Source organism: Gastrolobium bilobum, unplaced genomic scaffold, assembly GCF_033153095.1.
Source record: "Gastrolobium bilobum isolate Gb01-03AN ecotype WA unplaced genomic scaffold, APGP_CSIRO_Gbil_v1 utg6815, whole genome shotgun sequence".
NCBI classification, from domain to species: Eukaryota; Viridiplantae; Streptophyta; class Magnoliopsida; order Fabales; family Fabaceae; genus Gastrolobium; species Gastrolobium bilobum.
Window position 1 is genome coordinate 471,646 of NW_026899262.1, and position 21,663 is coordinate 493,308.

At 33.6% G+C, this 21,663-nt stretch overlaps 3 protein-coding genes across 5 annotated transcripts; 2 read left to right on the forward strand and 1 right to left on the reverse strand.

Annotated features, from left to right (window-relative positions):
* The first annotated feature begins 2,701 nt into the window (after positions 1–2,701).
* On the forward strand, positions 2,702–7,590 carry LOC133289002 (probable magnesium transporter NIPA6). 3 transcript variants are annotated; one of them, XR_009748437.1, is made up of 10 exons: positions 2,702–2,959; positions 3,087–3,143; positions 3,357–3,447; positions 3,562–3,722; positions 3,800–3,927; positions 4,596–4,733; positions 6,466–6,558; positions 6,662–6,782; positions 6,870–7,123; positions 7,255–7,590. XR_009748437.1 is itself a non-coding variant. In XM_061486854.1 (9 exons), exons 1-9 carry the CDS (start codon positions 2,830–2,832, stop codon positions 7,007–7,009), a joined length of 1,059 nt encoding a protein of 352 aa, XP_061342838.1. In that variant the 5' UTR covers positions 2,702–2,829; the 3' UTR covers positions 7,010–7,589. The 3 variants fall into 3 exon arrangements, 2 of the variants coding, with proteins under 2 accessions (XP_061342838.1, XP_061342839.1); XM_061486854.1 differs by having other exon boundaries at positions 6,870–7,589; XM_061486855.1 differs by having other exon boundaries at positions 6,879–7,588.
* Positions 7,591–9,798: 2,208 nt separating this feature from the next.
* Positions 9,799–13,294, forward strand: LOC133288979 (mitochondrial fission 1 protein A-like). The gene is made up of 5 exons (XM_061486826.1): positions 9,799–10,008; positions 11,872–12,010; positions 12,109–12,230; positions 12,853–12,916; positions 13,045–13,294. Exons 1-5 carry the CDS (start codon positions 9,904–9,906, stop codon positions 13,128–13,130), a joined length of 516 nt encoding a protein of 171 aa, XP_061342810.1. The 5' UTR covers positions 9,799–9,903; the 3' UTR covers positions 13,131–13,294.
* A 1,866-nt stretch (positions 13,295–15,160) lies between these two features.
* On the reverse strand, positions 15,161–16,786 carry LOC133289007 (protein PATRONUS 2). Its single transcript, XM_061486860.1, has 4 exons — positions 16,713–16,786; positions 16,182–16,442; positions 15,707–15,735; positions 15,161–15,405 (listed from the first exon to the last, which is right to left on the reverse strand). Exons 1-4 carry the CDS (start codon positions 16,777–16,779, stop codon positions 15,214–15,216), a joined length of 549 nt encoding a protein of 182 aa, XP_061342844.1. The 5' UTR covers positions 16,780–16,786; the 3' UTR covers positions 15,161–15,213.
* Between the last annotated feature and the right edge of the window lie 4,877 nt (positions 16,787–21,663).

Genomic DNA, 21,663 nt, shown 5'->3' on the forward strand with positions numbered 1-21,663 from the left:
ATATTGTGCCCACAATAAACCTAAGAGGGGGGTTTGGTAGGTGGTTTGTTGTGGGAAATACGGGTAAATGAGAGTGGATATTTAATTACACCATGTTTGGTAGAAGTTTAGGGAAAAAATACCATGCAACCATTTTCTCCATGCAAATAATATTTGTGTGTAAAGTGAGGCAAAAATCACTATTTGAAAATACCACCTTGGAGGTGGTATTTGTAAATAACAAGGCAAGTGAAAAAATATTTGCAATAGGTCAGACGGAAATACCCCTTATCCTCATGTAAAAATTTAGCATAGAATCAAGTTTTACAAATCATATATCTTTGAATTTGGGCTACCCAGAGATGTAACTTTGGTTTTTCTTTTTCAAAACGTAAAGTTTGTCGGTGTGCAGAACAACAATTTATATTGGTGAGTATGATTTATATATCTTTACCCCCAAAAGAAAGAAAAAATCAAATATGAACAGTATTGTGTGTGGAGTTGGATAAAGATTCAAAAAAGGGTTATTTTCGTATTTTCAACCCATTTTTCCATTAATATTTTATTTTCAACCAAACATAGACTCAGTAAAATTAATCCAATTTTCTCGGTAATATATTGGCCTACCAAACATCTTTTTTTTAAATTTCCTATCAAACTCATTTTCTACCACATTCCTAGTAATTATATTTTCCTAGTAAAAAATATTTCCTCTATCAAAATCCACTTAAGATATGGGTTTAGTTTTGACATATATAGTCCCACATTGGTTGTATGTGCAACTAATGTGGTCTTTATAAGACCTTGGGCATTTTCACTCTTTGAGTTAGCTTTTAGGGTGGTATATCCCAAGGTTCTTTACATGGTATCAGAGCCTCGTGTCCCAGGTTCAAAATCTTGCCGCCTCCCACTTTAAAGTGGAATTAAAATAAAAAAAGCACAAAAAGGTAAACCAAAATTGGGCCTGTGCAATATCCACACGCTTCTAGCCCAATGAGATCTCGTGTGAGGGAGCGTGTTGAGATATATAGTCCCACATTGATTGTATGTGCAACTAATGTGGTCTTTATAAGACCTTGGGCACTTTCATCCTTTGAGCTAGCTTTTAGGGTGGTATATCCTAAAGTTCTTTACGACCCGCAATAAGATTTTAAAGAAAAAAAATCTGCACAATGTAATTTGAAGTTTGAACAATATGTTCGGATATGTTTGCTGCAAACAAACAAAAGAAAAGGTTATTTCTTTTATCATATTTTCAGACGAATGTGTAAGTGAATCAGTCTTTTTAAGTTTTATTGATGTATGAATTAATTAATGCCAATAGATTGCTTAAATTACATTATCAACAGTCTAAATCTTCAATTAAACTGTTCAAAGTGATTTTTCCCCACTTTAATTTTCATATTTTATTCCATAACAGCTTCCTATATGGATTCTATAATCAGAGCTTCTATTATATTCTTTTTCACGTGACGAAATTGTTTAGGCTAATTTATGTCATACTAATAATTATCCAAGTATTTCTCCAAAAAAAATAAAAATAATTATCCAAGTACTTTATTCTCCGTTCAAGGAAACATTTTGAAAATTTATTTTTTTAATCCGTTGCCGACATTGGGCTACGATGGGCTAGGATACAGGCCCACATGTGAGTACAACACAAAGCATAACGCACAGAACAAATCCACATCCACCACGCAAAACGAAACACGTGTCCAAAGATGTGTAACTGTGGGCCCCACGTTACAGTTGGCTACCATGGAATAATCCCCGGATGCTTCTTCTCTCTTTTTTTATTGCCCAGCTCAGAAACCATATCAAAGCAACACGTGTACATACTGTTCAATTTGCTGCGGGGAGCTTCGTGTGCACATGCACTGCACCCATTTAAATGAATGCCTTTGTTTTAATTTTAATATATGTTTATCAAACTTTATTCTGAACACTACTTGTGTTACTATTTTTAATATTATTTTTCAATTGGAGGGACAAATATAATTAATTAACAGAAAAATATTTTTACAATTAATGCAGGTAAGTTATCTGTTTTTACTTCCAAAATAATATTGCTTTTGATTGAAATATTAAAAAATTATAATTATAAAGACGGTAATAACTTGAAATAAATTAAAATTACAAAAACATTGTGAATTTCGTCACAAAACGACATCATATTGGACTTACTGCAGATCATTTATATTAAAGGTTATATTAAATGAGAAAAGTATTTCTCCAGTCATCAGAGATAAAGTTATCTCCAGTGAACTCAAAACGATGTCGTTTTGGGTTACAAGATTAAAAAATTATAATGATAAAGACTAATATAACTCTGCAATATATTATAATTACAAAAATACCTTGATTTTCGTCCAAAACGATGTCGTTTTGGGTTTACCCAAGATAATTTTCATTGACTGAAAAAATTCTTTACCAATATTAAATCTAGGATTTTATTAATCTCATATTAAAAGAGATAAATTATCTCATGTGATAGAGTCAAACTGGTGGGATCTACCACTTGAAAAAAAATGACACAAAAGGAAGTGTACGAGGAAAAATTTATTAATTTTTCCCTTAAATTTATACATTAATTTCCTAAGACTGGAACAATGAAGTACTATGAAAAAATAGCAAGTGGGACCCACACAGGTGCTCACAATAATTGGGGTGTGGTTGTACACACCCTATCTTTTTTCTACCTTTCCATATCGTAATCATGAAATAAGCAATGATGATGATGATCCGAAGAACCGTGTTTGTCTCGGAGCTTATCAATGAAGAGAAGGAGAAGGAGATGGAGATGAAAAAGAAAAGAGATCCCAAAACAGAAGAAAGTAACGATTTTTCGAGATGGGTCTTTCGAAGGAGAATCTAAAAGGTCTTAGTCTAGCATTGGTATCAAGTACGTTCATTGGGGCAAGCTTTATCATTAAGAAGCAAGGCCTTCGAAGAGCGGCTGCTGTTTCTGGTGTCAGGGCTGGTGAGTGAATGAATCAATGAATGAATGAATATCTTGTGATTGTGATTTTCTCATTTTCTTTTTCAAGAATTTCTAATTGGAAGCTTGTTTTGGTTTTGCATATCTTTTGTTCTTTATCATTTTGTAGGTGTTGGTGGCTATTATTATCTCTTGGAGCCACTCTGGTGGATAGGGATGATCACAAGTAAGTTTCAAATGCTGTTTTTTTTTTTTATATTAATTATGTTCCAATGTTTTTAGTCTTGTCAAACCTTTTTTTCTTTAAGATTATATATATGGTAGATTAGTTGTTGTAATATTGATGGTTAATTAGAATCTGCAAATTTTAGTTTATCAAGGGCTGTTTTTCTTTATCTGATTTCTTGCAGAACCTGTTTCTTTGTGTTTTCTTGTTCAGTGATTGTAGGAGAAATTGCAAATTTTGTTGCATATGCGTTTGCCCCAGCAGTTCTAGTTACCCCTCTTGGTGCATTAAGTATTATTGTGAGGTATTCCCCTTACTTTTCTTCCTCAATTGAGAATTAAGACAGTATTATCTTCTAATGTTGGCAATTTGGTTGCTTCTTCTATGGCTTTTGCATCGGTAATTTGGTATCCTCCAGTGCTATTCTGGCTGACCTTATTTTGAAAGAGAAGCTACACCATCTTGGGATATTGGGCTGTGTAATGTGTATTGCTGGTTCTCTCGTTATTGTGATTCATGCTCCAAAGGAGCAACCTATTAAATCTGTTCTGGAAATATGGACTATGGCTACTCAACCAGGTTAGAATCCTCTGCCTTTTTCTGAATGCAATTTATTGCAGTTCCCTTGATAACAGAGGTATTCTCCCTGCATGCAGCATTTCTGGCATATGTGGGCTCGGTAATAGTATTGGTTTTCATTCTGGTCTTCCATTTTGCGCCTAGATGTGGACATACCAACGTGCTAGTTTTTACTGGCATTTGTTCATTGATGGGTTCCCTCTCTGTAAGTAAATTAATTGTTCTCTTTCCTTCTCTGTCTTTGGTTTGATGATTGATCTAACTTCAAAGATTTTTTTGCTCAAAGTTATTTAGTTTAAAACATATACAACCTGAGGAATATGATTTCATGTTGAAAGTGACTGGGTCTTCACTATTCACTAGCATTATATTGCAAGACCTGTGTTCTAATAGTGAATTTCATAAATAAAGTTTCGGCTTCCATGTAACTTTGTATATGTTTTATTTGTATGTACTATTATGTTTTAATGTTTTCTCCCTCTACCCCAATTTCGTGTGCTAGAATTATAATATAAAAACTATTAATGTGCTTTCACCTAACAACTTAAGCTTTTAGTTAGGAGAGTTAGTTCTTGACATAATATTAGAGTTTCTATGACCACGTGGTCTAAAATTCGATCCTTGCAACCCCCATTTTTCTAATAAATATTGTGGAATTTGATCCTTGCATTAGGGGGGCGTATTAGAAATAAAATATAAAAATTATTCATGTTCCTTCACATAACAGCTTAAGCTTTTAGGAGAGTTGATTCTTAACAATGTGGATAATTTTTTCCATCCTAATCACTGAAGATATTTACTGAAAAATGTTCTGTGTAGTAACACTGCAATAATATGGCGACTGATCTATATGGAATTACTATAATTTTGCAGGTGATGAGTGTTAAAGCCCTTGGAACTTCTTTGAAGTTAACTTTTGAAGGGAAAAATCAGTTAATCTACCCGGAGACATGGTTTTTTATGTTAGTTGTGGCTATATGTGTCGTCATGCAAATGAATTATCTTAATAAGGTTTGTTACTTGATGACTCTTGAAATTAGCATTCTGGCCTCATCCTACATACATTTATGTCAATGACCTGTTGGTGGTAGGTGAAATATTTAAGAAATTCTTAAGTTGAAATATACCTTCCGATTGTAATGTGTTAGTATACAATTAAGAAAATTATCTCTTCCTTTTCATTTTTATGTTTTGCATCTATCCTATCTTGATCCATATAGTCCATAGGAAGTGCTTTTTATTGGATAAAATAAAGGTTTATTAGAGAGACAAAGGGGAAAAAAGAAGAAGGAAGGAGGGTATCATTGAGCCTAAGAGGCTCAAAAATAAAAAATGCAACAAAGCTGTCTAATGTCTCTATATATCAATGAGATTCCCTTACAAACCATGCGCTGGAAACCAAAGCTAGGCCATGGACACTATGGTCTGGAGTTCAATCCTTAGGCCTCCATTCTTTTAATACAAACTTGAATTTTAGCACAAGGGTATATTGTCCACGCTCCAAACCAAAGGGCTCTTGCGTGATATAATATAAAAATCATTCATGCGTGTTCATCTGAAAGGTTAAGCTTTTGGGACGGTTAGTTCATGACAGTAACAATAGTAGTTGCATTTTCTTGCTTTGAACATATTTCTCATTTCTTTTGTATTCTGGACATATGTGTTAATTGAAATATGCATCACAATAATACCAATAAAAGTAGCTGTTTTCCCTGCCTGGTAAGTTGTTTGTAACAATTGGCTGGATTGCTGAGGAATTAGCATACTGTTTGTCATGATTAAATGGTTTTACAAAATATATTGATTCTGTCTACTCAGCCGCGGATGTCTTATGAAAATAAGACAAGATGCAACTACTGCATTTATCTGAGACACACTAGGTCTTTCCTTACAAGTAATGATAATTTCTTTATATCTTGGCTTGATTTTTGTAATTTGTAATCTCATCTGGGGTTTAGTTTTGAGCACTATATCATTGCTTCTATGAAAAAGATTGGCATATTAGTAGGACGTGCATAGGGATGTTTGACACGAACCTTGGGAGAGCCTCACCCCAAAGGCTAGCCCATGAGGTAGGAGGGCCCAAAGTGCATATAAACCCCACATTAGTCACCGGTATAACCAATGTGGGACTAAGTCTCATACCTTGCAATTGGATCATAACATTCCACCATACTCCGCAGTCCCGGCGTCCATGCGGGCTAGCTTTGCGCTAGTCTTTTCTAGCCCTGGACGAACACTGCAATACCAGTGTCACCACCCGCTCCGCTCGATTGCAACTGAGAGATATAGTGGAAGGCTCTACTACCAATTGATACGAACCTTGAGAGAGCCTCACCTCAAAAACTAACCCATGAGGTAGGAGAGCTCAAAATCCATTTAAACCCCATATTAGTCACCCATATAATCAATATATGATTCAAGTCCCATACCTTGCAATTGGATCGTAACAATGTTAGTTAAGCCTGACTAGATGGTTACTTTGCTTTTGTCTGTTTCTTCATAATCTGTTTGCCTGTAATGTACCTTGATGTAATGACTTGATCTTTTGGAAGTTTAAAATGAAAAGACTGGCATTGATATTTGCTAAATTACAAGTATTGATAACACTCCCAGTGACACAGTGATCCATTACACTTTCTGATATATATATATATATATATATTTGTGCATTATATACAAAGTTCTTATATTCGAAATTTTGAATCAGGCATGCTTTACTAACATGACTATAATATTTCAGGCTCTTGACACCTTCAACACAGCAGTTGTATCTCCTATATACTATGTCATGTTCACAACACTTACAATACTAGCCAGTGTAATAATGTTTAAGGTATCATCAAATAGTTTTGGCTTTTAATGTAGGATACATAAGATATATCTGTTGTCCATGAATTGTATATGAGCCTAATAACATTTCAAAATAATGCTTACAGGATTGGGATGGCCAAAGTAGTGGAACTATTATGTCAGAAATATGTGGCTTTATTGTTGTGCTCTCCGGCACGATATTGTTACATGTGACCAAGGACTTTGACAGAAGCCCTTCTTTTAGAGGTGTGGTAAATTTGATCATACTACTTAGTTCCGCTGACTAGCCAGATTACTCTATGGAACCATAATTGATATTTCCTTGTGTTGAAGCAATTGCAGGTAGTGCACCTTCATCGCCTACATTATCTGTCCGACTTTATAATGGAAATGGAGAATATTTGCTTAAGGAAGATGAGGAAAATGTATCTCCTTCTGACAGTATGTCTTCAAGAAGGCAAGAATTATATTAAATAGTATATGACACAAAGAAGGTGTTAATTCATTTAATCATGAAGGAAAGGGAACCCTTCCCTGGAGAATCTGAATGAGATGCCCATCAGACGATAGATGCCATGCAACTGCAGGTACTAATGAAACCACAAAATGATGGGAAATTTCTGAAGCCATTTTTTTGTTATGAGCATCTGAGGAATTTGTCTGCATAGATTATTAGTTTTGACTTTGCAAGATGGTTCTGGGAACTAATTCCTTGCAGGGTTTATAATGTACAGCGCTTACACAGTTGCTCGTGTCAAACAAGTGGTTTGTTCCCTTGTCAAAGTAGTTAATATGCTGTAAGTAGTCATGGGATTGAGATTAGTTCTTTACATGAAAAAACAAAGTGAAGCAGGGATAGAGTTTTAGTTTGTCAAAACCATCTGCATGGTGATTCTTTGTTTTGTTTTTTTATTTGATTTTTTTTTTTTTTTTTCTTTTGGCAATTCGGCTTAGCATACAGGATTCATTTGTGGTTTGTAAGTAGTGAGATGTACAGGCAACTAAGCAATTTCCTATGAATAAGAACTGGTTGCAAGTTACTTGTCATTATGATAAACAAGGGGCAGATTGCATTGACCAAATATTGTTTTTTTTTTTTTTTTTTTTTTTTAATTTTGACACACTTTACTAAGTGTTTCTCATTCATACCAAACATTTTTGGCAGCCAAAGTCGACATAATTCGTTAATTCTAACACCCAATCACATTACTTGTTCTTGTGTGTAGGTTTCCAGGTTACTAGTGATGTATAGGAGAAGTGATGAAGATATTTTAATAATCCAGTTCAGGTCAATAAATAAATAAATAACACATTTTTCTGATTGAAAATGAAAATCTATTATTAGTTAAATATAAATTTAAAAATTTATAATTAGTTACGTATAATTTCGGGTCAAATGAAAAAAAAGTAACGAAAACAAACATAAAATTATCCACACAAAAAAGAAGATAAATTGTGTGAATAATTAGTTAATGTAAAACAAGATGATAGTATAATTTTTCAGAAATCATACTTAAATTCACCGGTAAATATTAATGTAATATGAGAAATTTGCAATTGCGTAATCTTTCAAAAATATTAATATTTTTTAAATAATAATTTTTTATTTAAAAATATTTAAATATTTCCAAAATATAATAAGTTAATCACCAACATAAGCATGTGTTATTTTTTATGATCACGAGATAATCTTAATCATTATAAATTAATGATTATTTTTTTATCACTCTCTAATTTAATATCTTTTCTCTCTCATTCTTTATTATTTATTTATTTATCCATAAATAATTGAAATTATTTCATATTATCTTTTCATATTGTTAACACATCTCACTTTTATAACACATCCTGCACATTAATTCAAAATGGATTCAGAATTTTTTTTTTTAAAAAAAAAGATTGATATATAATTTAAAAAGACTTATCATTTAAAATATGTATCAAAGTTGAATTGGAAAAGAGAGAGATGGGTGCTCAGTCTAACCCCCTCTTGGGTCTGTCCCAAGGAAGAAAAAAGATACAACAAATATTATGGGTATTATTATTGTATGAAAAGTTGAGTCTCCAATCCATCTATAAGAAATGTAGTTTCCTTTGAATAAGAAAAAGTTTCTCATTTGTAAACATGTTCCTATTCTTACATGCTCAAACATACTAAGATTTTTTAAGCCTTCAAAGCTTGAACTTCTTTGAAGAATCCAAGGAGGGAACCTCGCCTCAAAAGCGTGGTCTAATGTACGCATGCTGGTAAAGCATCTCGCAATTTCCACGCCCTTTCCCTTTCCCTGGCTGTCTCTTTTGCCTTATTAGTCTCACGTTCTCTTCCCGGTGTTTGGTACAAGAAAAAATTCTATTTGTTCGAAAATTTTGATTTTTAAAAATATAATTTTTATATTCAGTTTACGATAATATTTGAAAATTTAAAATTTTAAAAATTTCAGTTTTCCGAAAATCTAAAAAAAATTCGTGCACCAAAGGACCCCTTAAGAATTCTTGAGAATAGACAATTATAAACGGAAAGAAATGCAGTTAAAAGACTAGGGTAATACCTAAATTCTGATGGACAGCCACCCTTCAAAAACAAGGTGGTTGGCCCTTGGTTTATTATAAATTTTAAATGTTACGTAGATTTTTCGTTTCTACAAAATGTGTTAAATTTATCACTTACTTGATATAATAATTATTTTATTATCGTTATTAGAAGATGAATTAGCATGAACATGACTTCATACCCTGGTATGCTTGTGAAATACAACGATTTACTCAATGAATCTCTTTAATGTTAAAAGTTTCAAAACAATTAAAAGTTTAATATTTCTTATGTTGTAGCAGATAAAGTATCTTATACATATAAAAATATATAAGGTCAATATGAAAAAAAAAAAAAACATAAATCTCATCTACTACTTTTACATGTATGTAAAAGATAAAATTATCTCGTAAAACATCATAAACAATAAATCCAACAACTATATCTAAAATGACTCTACTTTATGTCAATATTTATTTTCAAAGGAATATTTTTTTAATGGTCCACCAGACATTGCTCCATTTTCCTTTCACTAATATTATAAAGACTTTATTAATTTTTTTCAAAATGCGAGACAATGAATAAACCATATTTATCAGTAAGAAATAGCAGAAAAGAAAATAGAAAATAGCATTATATTTATTATGACTTAAGGACCAAGATAAGGGTCCGTGTCGGTGTCGGCGTCATATAATAATTTAACGTAAAAACGCCAAGGCTGGTCTTAATTTATATCCGAAGACGAGAAAAAGAAACAAAAAAAGAAAAGAAGGAGTGATTGGTTTTTATTTTTTGATATTTGAATTTTGAGGAAAGTGAGTTGAAGTGGGGTGACGAATGGCGAAACTGGAAGCGAAGCTTGGGATGATCGTGGACAAGATGGGTAACTTCTTCTCCGGCAAAGACCAACAACTACCGTGGTGCGACTCTGACATCATCGCCGTATGCTCTCTCTCTCTTCTCTTTTCACAATTTCCTCCATCCATTAATGAATTATTTATTAGGTTTTGGAGTTTATTGCTATTTTTCATCCTCTCAATCTGAAAATTACTCAATTCAACATAGTTATCTGTTAATTCAATTTCTTAACAATATCATTTATGTATCATTGTTGTGTTGCACCCGAATATCCGATTATACTGCTCTAAGTCAACAAAGTAATTGCTCCTAACATTCCCCCCCCTCTTAAAATGTTTTCTTTTATAATTCCTTGAAAATTGTATAATTGCTTGTTCTGGAAACTCCTCATAAATGTTATAACACACTAGGTGACCTTCCTTGTCAGAGCCATTCATGTACACCACCTTCTCCAGATCATCTTCCTCTAACAATAACTCAATTGATTCCAAACTCCTTCCTCCTCTAAATTGTGTTCTTGATCAAGGTGAATAAAAAAACTAATTCTTCTTCGATTGATCTTTTTTTAATCCACACAATAAAAGTTTAAATAGACAAGAGACAAGTTCAAATTAGTAACCACTCTAACAACAACTAAACTGAAATAAAACAACCCACTATTATGATGCTTATCTCCTAACAAAACTACCCTAAACTAACATATCCCTAACATTCCTATCGCGTATAAGATTTTTTATGAAAAAAATTGAGCTCTATTGAGGAAGCTCTGTCTCAAGCACACAAGTGCAATAAAAAAACTAGTTCTTCTTTGATTGATTTTTTTAATCCACACAATGAAAGTTTAAATAGACAAAATTCAAGTTAAAATTAATCACCCACTACAACAACCAAACAAAAATAAAACAACGCACTATTATGATGCTTATCTCCTAATAAAACTACCCACTAACATTCCTAACATTCTCTCCCTCTTAAAAATTATTCTTGTCCTTGAGAGTAAGATCAAGTAATTGAATGATCTTCAATATCCATGTCTGCCTCTCTATTTCTGTTGATTGATAAAGGCCTTCAAACAATGACCCTTTCTATCCTCTTCTCAAGGAATTTTAGAAGTGAAGCTATCCTTGGATATCACATATCTAAACCAAAAACTTCGGGTATTGGTCATGGGGGCCTCCTGGGCAGTGTTTGATTGAGACACTTTGACCTCGTTCAATTTTTCAATAGCAATGGCAATGCTAGGGGGTTTTGTCATCAAAATTATCCATGCCTAGCTTAGTGACTAACTCCATGGCCTTTGTCGCCTTCTCAAGAGGAAAATCCAGCTTCCACCTTCGAAACATACAACATTGCTTGGCCCAGATGTAAAATGGGAACGGGGTGGGCATGGGTAAAATTAATTGATGAATTGTCTTCCTTTTGAGAGTTTGGGCTTGCGACTAGACCATCTAGATGATTGGAAAGTTGGGTGAACATCTTCTTGAACTACACCTTCTAAATTTTTCACTCATTCGTCCATGCCAGAGCTCTGATACCAAGCTGTTATGTATAGGATTTTTGATGAAAAAATTGAGCTTGATTGAGGAAGCTTTGCCTTAAGAACATAAGTGCACAAAATAATTCTTCTTTGATGTCTTCATTCAACAATAACTTTAATAACAATGACAAAACTCAAAGATAAATTGTCCACTACCAACATGCTAATAACTGCCCGACTAACATAATGGAAACTAACTACTTCTATCCACTATTTGACTATTTTGCTCCTATCTACTATCTGACTAAGTCAACACAATAAATGCTCCTAACAATCAACTTGTGATTCCCCCAAAAAATATATAAACTTGGAGCCTGACATGTTCCTTAGACTTGTTGGTCACCATTGGAACCTTGTTTCTTTTGATATGTTTCGTTGGTGTTTTATAACTTGACATGTCTGCACTGCAGGGATGTGAAAGAGAGGTTGCGGAGGCCGGGAAAGAGTCCACTGATGAGTCAATGAAAGAGTGTCTGTTGCGTTTATCATGGGCTCTTGTTCACTCAAAACGACCAGAAGATGTACAACGTGGGATAGCAATGCTTGAAGGTGGCTGTTAATGCAAGTGTATATTTTGCCGAGTAATACTGTGCACCTATTTTGTTCATGAAATTTGTGTTAACATTAATATGACATGTACATGGCAGCATCTTTACCTGGTACAGACAACCCACTGCAGCAAAGGGAGAAGCTATATCTTCTAGCTGTTGGATATTATAGAAGTGGTGACTATTCAAGGAGTAGGGATCTTGTGGAGAGATGCCTAGTGGTATGGTCTTCTCTCTTTGAACTTACTGCTACTTGGTTATCTCGGGAAAGAATAGATCCTTCTAGCCCTCTAATTTTTTAACCTCTTAGACTCCATCCCCCTTTAATGATTTTACCTGTTCTTTTTGAAGAAATTATCATAACCTTGTGTTTTGTTCCATTGATTTAAACTTTGTTTCCCTAATTAGTGGCAGAGAAACCGAGGTCTCTGGCATAAGATTTAAGTAGAGTTTATTGTCTGTTGGGACTTTTCTTAACTGGTATCTCTACCTGATTTAACATTGAGTAACACTTGCGTTGGTTGTTGACACTGGTTCAAACGCTTTGAAATAGGGTAGGCTTATTACAAGAATCATGTACATCTTTTTTACTCCTCGGTTCCTTTTCGTTTACTGAAGTCTTTGATGCACAATTTTCTTGGAAAGTTATAGAGGAAAAGTTTACAGATTTACTATCTATTATGTTTTGGGCGTTTTTGTGATACCCCCTCCAAATCCAACAACAAATTCTGAGTGAGAGGTCAAAGTATGCCATCAAATATTGTATATCAACCCATTGCATCAATACCAATACAGCTTGTATATATAGTTTGATGTGATATCATTACATGTTTTCTTTCATAGATTGCACCCGACTGGAGGCAGGCGGTGACACTTAAGAAGACAATTGAGGATCGGATCACAAAAGGTACCCATCAATTACTGATGTTTCTCCCATACATTTTCTGCCTCTCTTTTTTTGTTGAGAGCAAGAGGAAAGGGGGTTGATGTTGGCTCTAATAAATCAATGACACTGTTTCTTTTCCTCCATTGTAGATGGTGTCATTGGCCTAGGCATTGCTGCAACTGCTGTAGGACTGATAGCAGGTGGGATTGCAGCAGCTGTGTCTCGAAAAAAGTGATAGTCTTTCCAATTAAACACATATGAATGTAACAGAAAAATATATAATACTTGGAATTCACTGCATCTTATTGCTTTTTTTAAAAGGAGGTTATGAACATAATGTATACAAAGCGGTGGAGATAATATCGTACTTATGTTCATGTTAAGGAAATTTTATTTCTATATTTGTCTTATTTATATTTCACTCCATTTTTTTTTATGTCTCTTAGTCAATCATATTCCTGTTTTTTTACCCCATATATAATGCAATTCTGCAGTCCAATTACTTACATTGAATCTCGAGATAATTTAAGTCGACCTATGGCACCGACTCTTAACTCCTTGATAATATGTAGAAATAGCTGTATCAGTAAGTAATTTCAAGTTTTGTCAAATCATCTATTAAAACGACAAATTGTTCTGACGTGCTCTTTTATTGTTTTTTTCTTCAACAAATTAATACACTCAATAATTCCTACATTGCAACGGGGGCATTATTTTATTAAGATTTTAGTTAAATGCCTTTCCGTGTTACATCGCCTCAATATTCCCTAATAGTTGGCAGCATTTTAATCTAATTATTCAAGATGTGGAGTCGTACTGGACAGACTACATACACTTGGAATGAGGCCATTTTTGGTTTTTTTCTGTTGTTTGGTGCTGGAAGTTTATTACATGTGGGCATTGGGCATAATAGCGGGATAATAATAAAAAGTAGAACATAACCTGGTCCACTTTGCTCATGCACTAAAAGTAAATGTTACTTTTAGTACCCAAAAAAAAAAATGTACATGTTAACTGAAAAACTGAAAATAGTTTGAATTGATTTAACTGAAGGGATTATGCAGCAGTAGAAAGAAAGAAACAAAAAAAAAAAGTGAGGCTAGGCAATTATTCCACATGGTGAAATGAATCTACTTGGTAATTGAGAAGATGGAGGAGAGCTCCTGCACTGCGTTGAATAGTCCAACCAATCAGAGAATTCGGTCATTGGCAATTCCACTGGTTCCGGGTAGCATCGAGGGGAATCAGGAACCTAAAACCATAAAAAAGGGAAACGGAAGAAAGAGCGAATGTTGGACAAAGAGAAGCAAACAGTTTAAATTGTCTCTCTTATCAAATAAATGCGTAACTTATAGTGGATAATTAAATCCTTCAATCAAGATTTAAAGCAGTCATTTTTATCGTAGATCACAAAAAAACGAAATAGTATATATATAAAAGAAAAAATATTTCTACATCCATTTTAGATAGGTAAAATTATATCTTCAGCCGTTTTACGTACAGTGACGACAGGTGTATGGTTATGATTCTCCACATTTAATGTTTTCATCTTTTGTATGGTTATAATTTTTCACATTTAATATTTTCACGTATATATATGGCAAGTATTTGATTGCTGCACAGCTGCAGAATGTAAACCCCTTTTAGATAACATTATCTATAGTTATCTTTTTTTAACTAAGTCTGACTAGTAAGACATAGTTATAACATTAAAGATGTTTATATCTTACTGGTCAGACTTAGTTAAAAAGGGTAGATGTAGACATGCAAAAAAATTAAATATTGCTATTTTAATAAATAATTACTAATATATAGCTGTTTTGAAATTATTTACGAATCTGTTGCAAAATTTTTTAAAATGCTTCATATACCTTAACAGTGTTCTATTATCTTAGCAATCTTCCCTAATAGTGTTCCTTATAAGGCAGCATTTTAATCTATTGATTATAAGAGATGCAGAAACCTGGACTTCTCAAAATTAGAGTCACACTGGACAGACTGCACCTGCAGCGCTGCCATTTTTGGTCTTTTCTTTGGTGCTGGAAGCTTAATACATTCTGGGCATAATATAGAGCTAATAAACACATTACTGTGGGATAAAAAAAAAAACAAAATCAGTACTACATAACCTGGTCCAATTTGCTCATGCACTAAATGTAAAGGTTAACTGAAAAACTGAAAATAGTTTGAATTCATTTAACATAAGGGATTATGCAGCAGTAGAAAGAAGAAACAAAAAAGAGAGGCTCGGTAATTTCACATGGTGGAATGAATCTACTTGTTCTATTGCATGTAATAGAAAAAATAGTGGGTTTCACTTATGCATCATTTTCTGGCTTCAGAACAAATTCAACTGCTTCATATTTCCATTGAAAAGGGGATGGTGGCGAGTCCCATGGTAATGGAGAAGATGGAGGAGATCTCCACTGCGTTGAATAGTTCAACCTATCAGAGAATTCGGTCATTGACACTTCTACTGGTTCCGGGTAGCATCGAGGGGAATCAGGAACCTAAAACCATAAAAAAGGGGAACAGAAGAAAGACCAAATGTTGGACAAAGAGAAGCAAACAGCTAAAAGTGTCTGTCTAATCAAATAATGCGTAACTTTATATTGACTTATAGTGGATTACTAAATCCTTCAATCAAGATTTAAAGCAACAAAGTCAAGCACAGTCATTTTTATTGTATATCACAGAACGAAATAGTATATATATATATATTCAATGGTTGTTTTCAAAGTATACTTCAGCTTCAAATACTTGTAAACAAAGCAAACTAAAAGTGAAAAGGGTATCACAGAAAGACCTTACCTGTATCTGCTCTATAATAGGTATGGAGTCTGCAGAGATAAAATGCGGTTAGGAGTTTTATCATCGTATGTATGTAGTAATAATAGTAATAGACAGGGACATCCAAATTTAATTCACCAAAAGATTGAATAGAAATCCTCGATATTTTTCAAATCAACTTGTTTCATATGAATTTTTTTGGTTAACGATTTCTAACGAAAACTTCAATGCCAAATGCTAACACATTCTATTGTCTTCTATTACTACAGATGTGCTAGAAATAGTTGACTCCCCTTAAGGAACGTACTCTCATGCGAATATATTATATATATAATCACATCATAAAATTCAAGACCACATTTTGCTTGTAATTTGTAGAGCTAAAAACTAAGACATTGATTCAGCAGATGTCAATATCCTTAACAAAATTCTGAAGACCACACAACAACAGACAATAATCCATCAAATACTGAAGTAAAAGCCAGATAGGGATTACCATCTGGGGGAAGAAGCGTCTCTAGATTGAAATTGCTCAACGCAGCTTTTTGGGCCTCAATGCACTTCCTGTGATCATGCAAGAACATTTCCTCCTTTATATTAATATCTTCCTTAGGTAAATTCTTTTTCCTAGATGAGGCTTCAGGGTGAAGTGATTTTTTGTTTGTTATATCATTTAGAGCTTTTCGACCTGCAATCCCCGAACCACCTTTCTTTCCACCTGTCTTAGAATTCTTCGACTTGGCATTCAAGACAGCCTCTATCCGAAGCAAGCAAAAAAAGGACAAAAGAATACAGAACAAAACAAATATAGTAAGAGAAGAGTGCAGTAAATACAAATGCTCTGTGAATAATGTTAGAGAATGCAAAGCCAATTTCTAAACTCGGTGATTCTTTCAAAACATTTCAAATTTCAAAATCTTTTTGACTACTAGTTTGTGACAATGATATTCCACAGAACCCACTCTAGGTTTTGGCCTTTTGGGAATTGGTGTTATAACTTAAAAGCAACATAACATGTAAGACTTACTTTTGGGCTGAAGATCCAAGTTTTCATCTTTGATCATCAGGGGTCGAGGAGCAACAAATTTAGCCATTATCTTATTTCACTTTATTCAGAAAGCAAAGACTTGGATACTGGACACTGCAGCACAAATTAAAAAAATCATGTGAATAAAAATAAAAAGGAAATAAACAAAATCAAGAAGCAAGAGCAAAAGTCAACTTAAGATCACGCATATAAATGAAGACCCTTAGGAATACAAAAGAAATGAGCTATGAATGTCTTTAGGAATTGAATAGGGTACAAGAATCTTGCGACTCAATAAGCAATTATCATCAACAACAATTTTGAAGAACCCTATACCAAGCAAGAAATAAGGGATAATAAAATCAAACTATTAACAAACATTTGTGTGAAGCAGGACATGCCTCTCTAATTTGTACCGATGATTTTCAAATTCAAATAAATTTTAGGGTTTCGTTGGTAAAATGAGAACCAAACAAGTAACCAACAAAGGAAGAAAACCTTAAATAATTGGCGATTGTGGGGTTTGTTCGACAAAGAGAATACAAGAGAATGAAGCGTAACCTGTGAGAATGAAGAATGAAGAATGAAGAACGAAGAATGGAGAAGAAAAAGACCGTTGGATTTTGAATTTTCACTGAGAAAGCCCGCTATCACGATACCCATCTATATTTATGAGAATTTTTGACAAAACAGCGAAATTCCTTTATTTTGACACGTGTTCATAGGGTTTTTTTTTTTTTTTTTAGGGAAAACTTCAATTACCCCCTATAAGTTTGCTCAAAATCATTTACCCCTCTCTCCAAAAAATTTAATCATTTACACCCTCATCTAAATTTTTTTTATCACTTACTCCCCTATTTTCATTTTCGATCCAAAAGTAAATTTAACTCTATTAACTTTAAAAAAAAATATCATATCTACCCTTAAAATCAAAAAACAACTAATAGACCAGAGTTTGGGTTCCAAGTTTTTTGCTCGCTCCAAAACTTTCTTTTTCCAATTTTCTTCTTTAACACACTTACCCTAAATCGAAACTCCTTGCAAGTTCTCATTTCATGTAAGTTCCCAATTTTCTTCTCTGCCAACTACGAACACCAACGCCCTGTGAGTTCCAAGTTCCCATTTCATGTCCAATATAGTAGTTCTACTTAAAAGGACTTGTTTCCTACGTTATCTTTCTCAAATATAATGTTGATGATCTTGACTGAGATAGATAATTTTTTTACTTTATGTAGTGAATGTTAAAGTTGATTATTTTTGTTGTAAATTTCCAAATCTGAGAACAAATTTAGTAGGCCATCATTAGCACATTTGTTGCTAGTTTTATTTTTTATTTTTAAAGTTGTTTATTTAGGTGCAAAGATACAATATGAATTTAATTTTGGAGCTCCTATAGAAGCTATTTCTAGGTATGCAGGTTACAATGGATGATTATGATGTATGTCTTCCATCATTACCTTCTATATTTGATGATGAAGCTTTGTTTGAAGATAATGGGGCTGACTATGATGGAGCTATGTTTGAAGATGATGGGGCTAATTATGACGTAGCAGTGCTTGAAGATGATGGAGCTGAGTTTGCAATAGATGGCTATGATGGAGCTGAGTTTGAAGATGGTGGAAAGGATTGGAGTGCAGTTGATGATGGGGCTGACTTTGGAGATGATATATTCGACGGTGAGGCATTGGTTGAGGACAAAATGAATGAAATTATAAATGAAGACACCGATGAGGGTAAAATTGAATTGACACATGGAATGCAGTTTGGTGATGTTTACAAATTTCGAGATGCATTGAAGGAGTGGTCTATTTCTCGTGGATATGAATATACATGTGTGAAAAATGAAAGAAGCAGAGTAAGAGCAATTTGTAAGGTTTCCAAAGAGTGTCCATTCTTAGTACATGCTTCGGTGGTTGGTGGAGAGAACACTTTTCAAATTAAAACATGGAACGCCATCCACACATGTCCTAGACAAGCTACAAATAGCCCCATTACTTCCAAGTACTTATCAAAAAAATTATTGGAGGATTTCAGATCAAACCCGAAGGAAGAAATGAGTGGATTGCGAAATAGAGTAAGTAAAAATGTTGGATATATGTAGGGATTCAACGACTGTACCGAGCAAGGAAGAAAGCAAAGAAGACCATATTTGGGGATCATGCTCGGCAATTTGAAGTTAGTCGTGCATATTCTGAAATTATTCTAAGTACAAATCCGGGAAGTTTCGTTAAGCTACATACTGAACCACAACCTCCAGTGATGATTAATGGGTTTGTGAAAGAATTGCTCCCTAGATTTCAATGATTGTTTGTGAGTTTTCATACAATGATTGCCGGTTTCACGGCAGGTTGTAGGCCATTAATTGGTCTTGATGGTTGTTTTTTGAAGACACATTTTGGAGGGCATCTTTTAAGTGCTATAGCACACGATGGAAATAATGGCATGTTCCCGATTGCGATAGCTGTCGTTGAAGCTGAAAATAAGGATAGTTGGTTCTTGACTTCACTTTTGAATGCATTAGATGGCATTTATCCAGCGAACTTAGTCTTTATGTCGAATATGCAAAAGGTTATTTTAAGGTTATTTTTGCTATTTTATTTACTATTTCTGTTGTTTTCTTTTTTTGCTATTTTATTTTAAAGTTGATTTTTTTTTATAGGGACTACTTCAATCACTTGCTGACCTTCTTCCTCACACCGAGCATAGGTATTGTCTAAACCACTTACTTGACAATTATAAGAAGCAATTCAAGGGAAAATTATACACTGACTTATTATGGCAAGCTGCATATGCAACAACTGAAAATGGTTTTGAGATTGCTATGAAGAAACTGCATAATGTTGATGATGGGAAAGCTCATGATTATTTGAAGCGTCTAAACCCAAACAAATGGTCTCGGTCTCATTTTAGTTTCAAGGCAAAAAGTGATTTATTGGTTAACAGCATTAGTGAATCTTTCAATTCACGCATTGTACTAGCAAGGGAATTGCCTATAATTTCAATGATTGATTGGATTCGGAAGAAGCTAATGAAAAGTTTGTATGATAGAAAGACTAAGATGGAGCAATACATTGGTCCAATTACACCAAAAATCCAAGAAAGGCTTGAAAAACTAAAAACAATGTCAAGAGATTGTGTTGTCAGTCCTTCTTCACAAAATGTTGTTGAAGTTACATGCCGTGGGAAGTCATTCTCCACTGATATTGAAAAAAAAATGTTGTAGCTATAGAGTTTGGGGGTTAACAGGAATACCTTGCATCCATGGTATTGTAGCAATCAGATATTGGAGAAGGGTGCCTGAAGACTTTGTTGATATTTGCTTCACAACAGAAACATATATGAAGGTATATTCAACTCCTATTAAACCATTTCCTGACCTTCATGAATATCTTGCCAAGAGTGAATCGACTGTTGCGGCACCTGTTATAAAAAGGTCACCTGGTAGACCTTAAGATTTTGAGGCGAAGACAAGCTGATGAGCCTAGAAACCCACACAAGAATACAAGAATAAACAAACCTATCAGATGTGGAATACAAGAATACAAGAACACCAAGCCAAAAGATGGCTCGATGTCAAAATGAGCAACCACAATCAATATCTCAACCTTCTACGAATAGGCAAAAGGTAATGACTTTTTCCTATTTTATTATAATTTGTTATTTATGTGTTCTTAATTGAATGGTCTCTTGGATTGATAGATGGCTACAAGAGGAGGAAAACATATCAGTCCCCTTAGCACCTGATGAAGATTCATTGATTTGAAGATTGTGGTTGTTGTCTAGTTTTTTTTTTTTAGGTTAATATGCTCGAAAGGAGATTTTTTGATGCTGCTTGCTGTCCATATTTTTTTTGAAGCTGCAGTATTGTATTGTGGATATTTCCAAGCAGTATAGTAGTTTAAGAGAATGTGAATGTGTATTACATCTATATGGAGATTTTTTTGAAGAGACTTGATGCAGAACAACATGCTCTACCATTTCAGAATGTATATTTTCATGCTCTGGAGATTCAATTGTTATTAAAAATGTTATCCTTTTGTGGTTTTGGACATTAGAAATCATGTCAACATGCTCTACCTTCTATCTTGTGGTGCCATTTATTATCCAAATTTACTCTTACAAGAACTGTACGTGAGTTGTTGATAGATTATGGACTACAACAATTTCACGTTAAATATCATGTCAACTGTCTTGTTTTTTTTTGTATTCACTATTAAGCGTTTCAATAGCAACAACGAATGCAAAACCAATGACTTTGCGCACGCAGAAAACGCTCACGTTGAGTGTTTTTTTATTATAAGGGTACTTGTCGTATTTTTTAAAAAAGTTAACAGAGTTAACTTTAGTTTTGGATGGAAAATGAAAATAGGGGGGTAAGTGATAAAAAAATTTAGATGAGGATGTAAATGATTAATTTTTTTGGAGAAGGGGTTAAGTGATTACGAGCAAACTTAACAGGGGGTAATTGAAGTTTTCCCTTTTTTTTATAAGGGTCATGGGTCACCGACTCACCATGAAACGATCAACTAATAAGGGTATGCTCAAAGCTTTGCCGCTATGCCGTCCATGAATAGATATAAATTCAAGGTTTTATTATAGGATAGGTTATATTTATTATTATTAAGTATCTAATGATTATAATTTATTAATAATTAATTAATAAGTGTGATTCAATAAATTATAATTATTAGATTGACAGAAATTAATAGTTAAGATTCGGTAGGAAAAATACAGTACGTATAATCTTTCCCATTTACGATAGGGAAAATATTTCTAATGCAAAAAGTATTTATCTGTCACATTCGCATAAAAATAAGTGAATTTTATTATAAAAAAAAATTAATGAAACTCATCTATATAAGTAGGGAATAACATCTATCCTTTTAAAGGATATAAACTTATATCCTTTTAGATCCTAACCGTTGATTTCTGTCCATCAACGATTATAATT